Source organism: Laccaria bicolor, genomic scaffold (genome assembly GCF_000143565.1).
Source record: "Laccaria bicolor S238N-H82 LACBIscaffold_427 genomic scaffold, whole genome shotgun sequence".
NCBI classification, from domain to species: Eukaryota; Fungi; Basidiomycota; class Agaricomycetes; order Agaricales; family Hydnangiaceae; genus Laccaria; species Laccaria bicolor.
In genome coordinates, this window is record NW_001890277.1 from 1 (window position 1) to 1,176 (window position 1,176).

General features: G+C 48.0%; 1 protein-coding gene across 1 annotated transcript; it reads left to right on the top strand.

Annotated features, from left to right (window-relative positions):
• Nucleotides 1–513: 513 nt before the first annotated feature.
• LACBIDRAFT_336227 (uncharacterized protein) lies at nucleotides 514–1,057 on the top strand (the record flags this gene model as incomplete). The annotated part of the gene is made up of 1 exon (XM_001891164.1): nucleotides 514–1,057. A coding segment is annotated over one exon (543 nt), but the record flags the coding sequence as incomplete, so codon positions are not given.
• Nucleotides 1,058–1,176: the final 119 nt, after the last annotated feature.

Genomic DNA, 1,176 nt, shown 5'->3' on the forward strand with positions numbered 1-1,176 from the left:
GACTATCGATGCTGGCAGTGTGAGACCTCTGTAGCGAGCAACTACTAAGTATTCAATGGACACTAACAATTCCCATCTGCACAGCTTTAGGCAGCCCACTAGTTAGTTCAGTCACATGGGTCCAATAACAATGGAACAGCCAGATGTGACAATCAGTCATAGTGAACGGGTCAGCCGGGGCGGCCGGTTTGATTGCCATTGTTCCATTGGCAACAAAGTGGCCGGTTTCTGACCCTGGCAGGGTTTACGCTCCCGCGGCGGAACCACTTTTTTAACCGATGGGCTCTGACCACGTCCCGACGGGCTCTCAGCCCATCCTGATGGAACTACAAAAAAAATTAACTGGGGCCTCTCTCCCCTTACTTACATCCATCTAGATCTGTAGCATAATGTATCTTAATCTTTATCTCATCCAACTCCTGCAAGATAGTCTCCATATCAACCAAAAACTGAATTTTGTCCCAACAGGGAAACACTCACCTTGTAGTTAAGAAATGAAAGCTTTTCATTTAGCTACTCACACCTCGTCTACTCATTTGTGGCTCCATTGGGGTTTCAAACTGGAATTGATGGTTCTGTTGGGGATGTCTCTGTCAGGGTGTTTGACATTGAGATTGAAGGCGCCACAGGGGATGTTTCCGTCGGGGTGTTTGACATTGAAATTGAAGGTGCCGCGGGGGATGTCACCGTCGGGGTGTTTGAGGTTCAGATTGAAAGCGCTGCGGAGGATGTCGCCGTCAGGGTGTTTGACATTGAAATTGAAGGTGCTGCGGGGGATGTCTCCATCGGGGTGTTTGTCATTAAAATTGAAAGCACCGCGGAGGATGTTGCCGTTGGGGTGTTTGAGGTTGAGATTGAAGGCGCCGTGGGGGATGTCTCTGTTGGGGTGTTTGACATTGAAATTGAAGGTGCCGCGGGGGATGTCACCATCAGGGTGTTTGTCATTAAAGTTGAAAGCACCGCGGAGGATGTTGCTGTCGGGGTGTTTGAGGTTGAGATTGAAGGCATGTCGGCAATGGCCCCATCAGGGTGTTTGACATTGAAATTGAAAACATGACCTCCACAATATATTATATGGTCATCTGTGGCATGATCTTGAATACGTCAAGTTAGCAGAGCACTTTATTGACTGTGGCAGAGCATTTGATTGACACTGACAGGGAATTGAGAATTAAA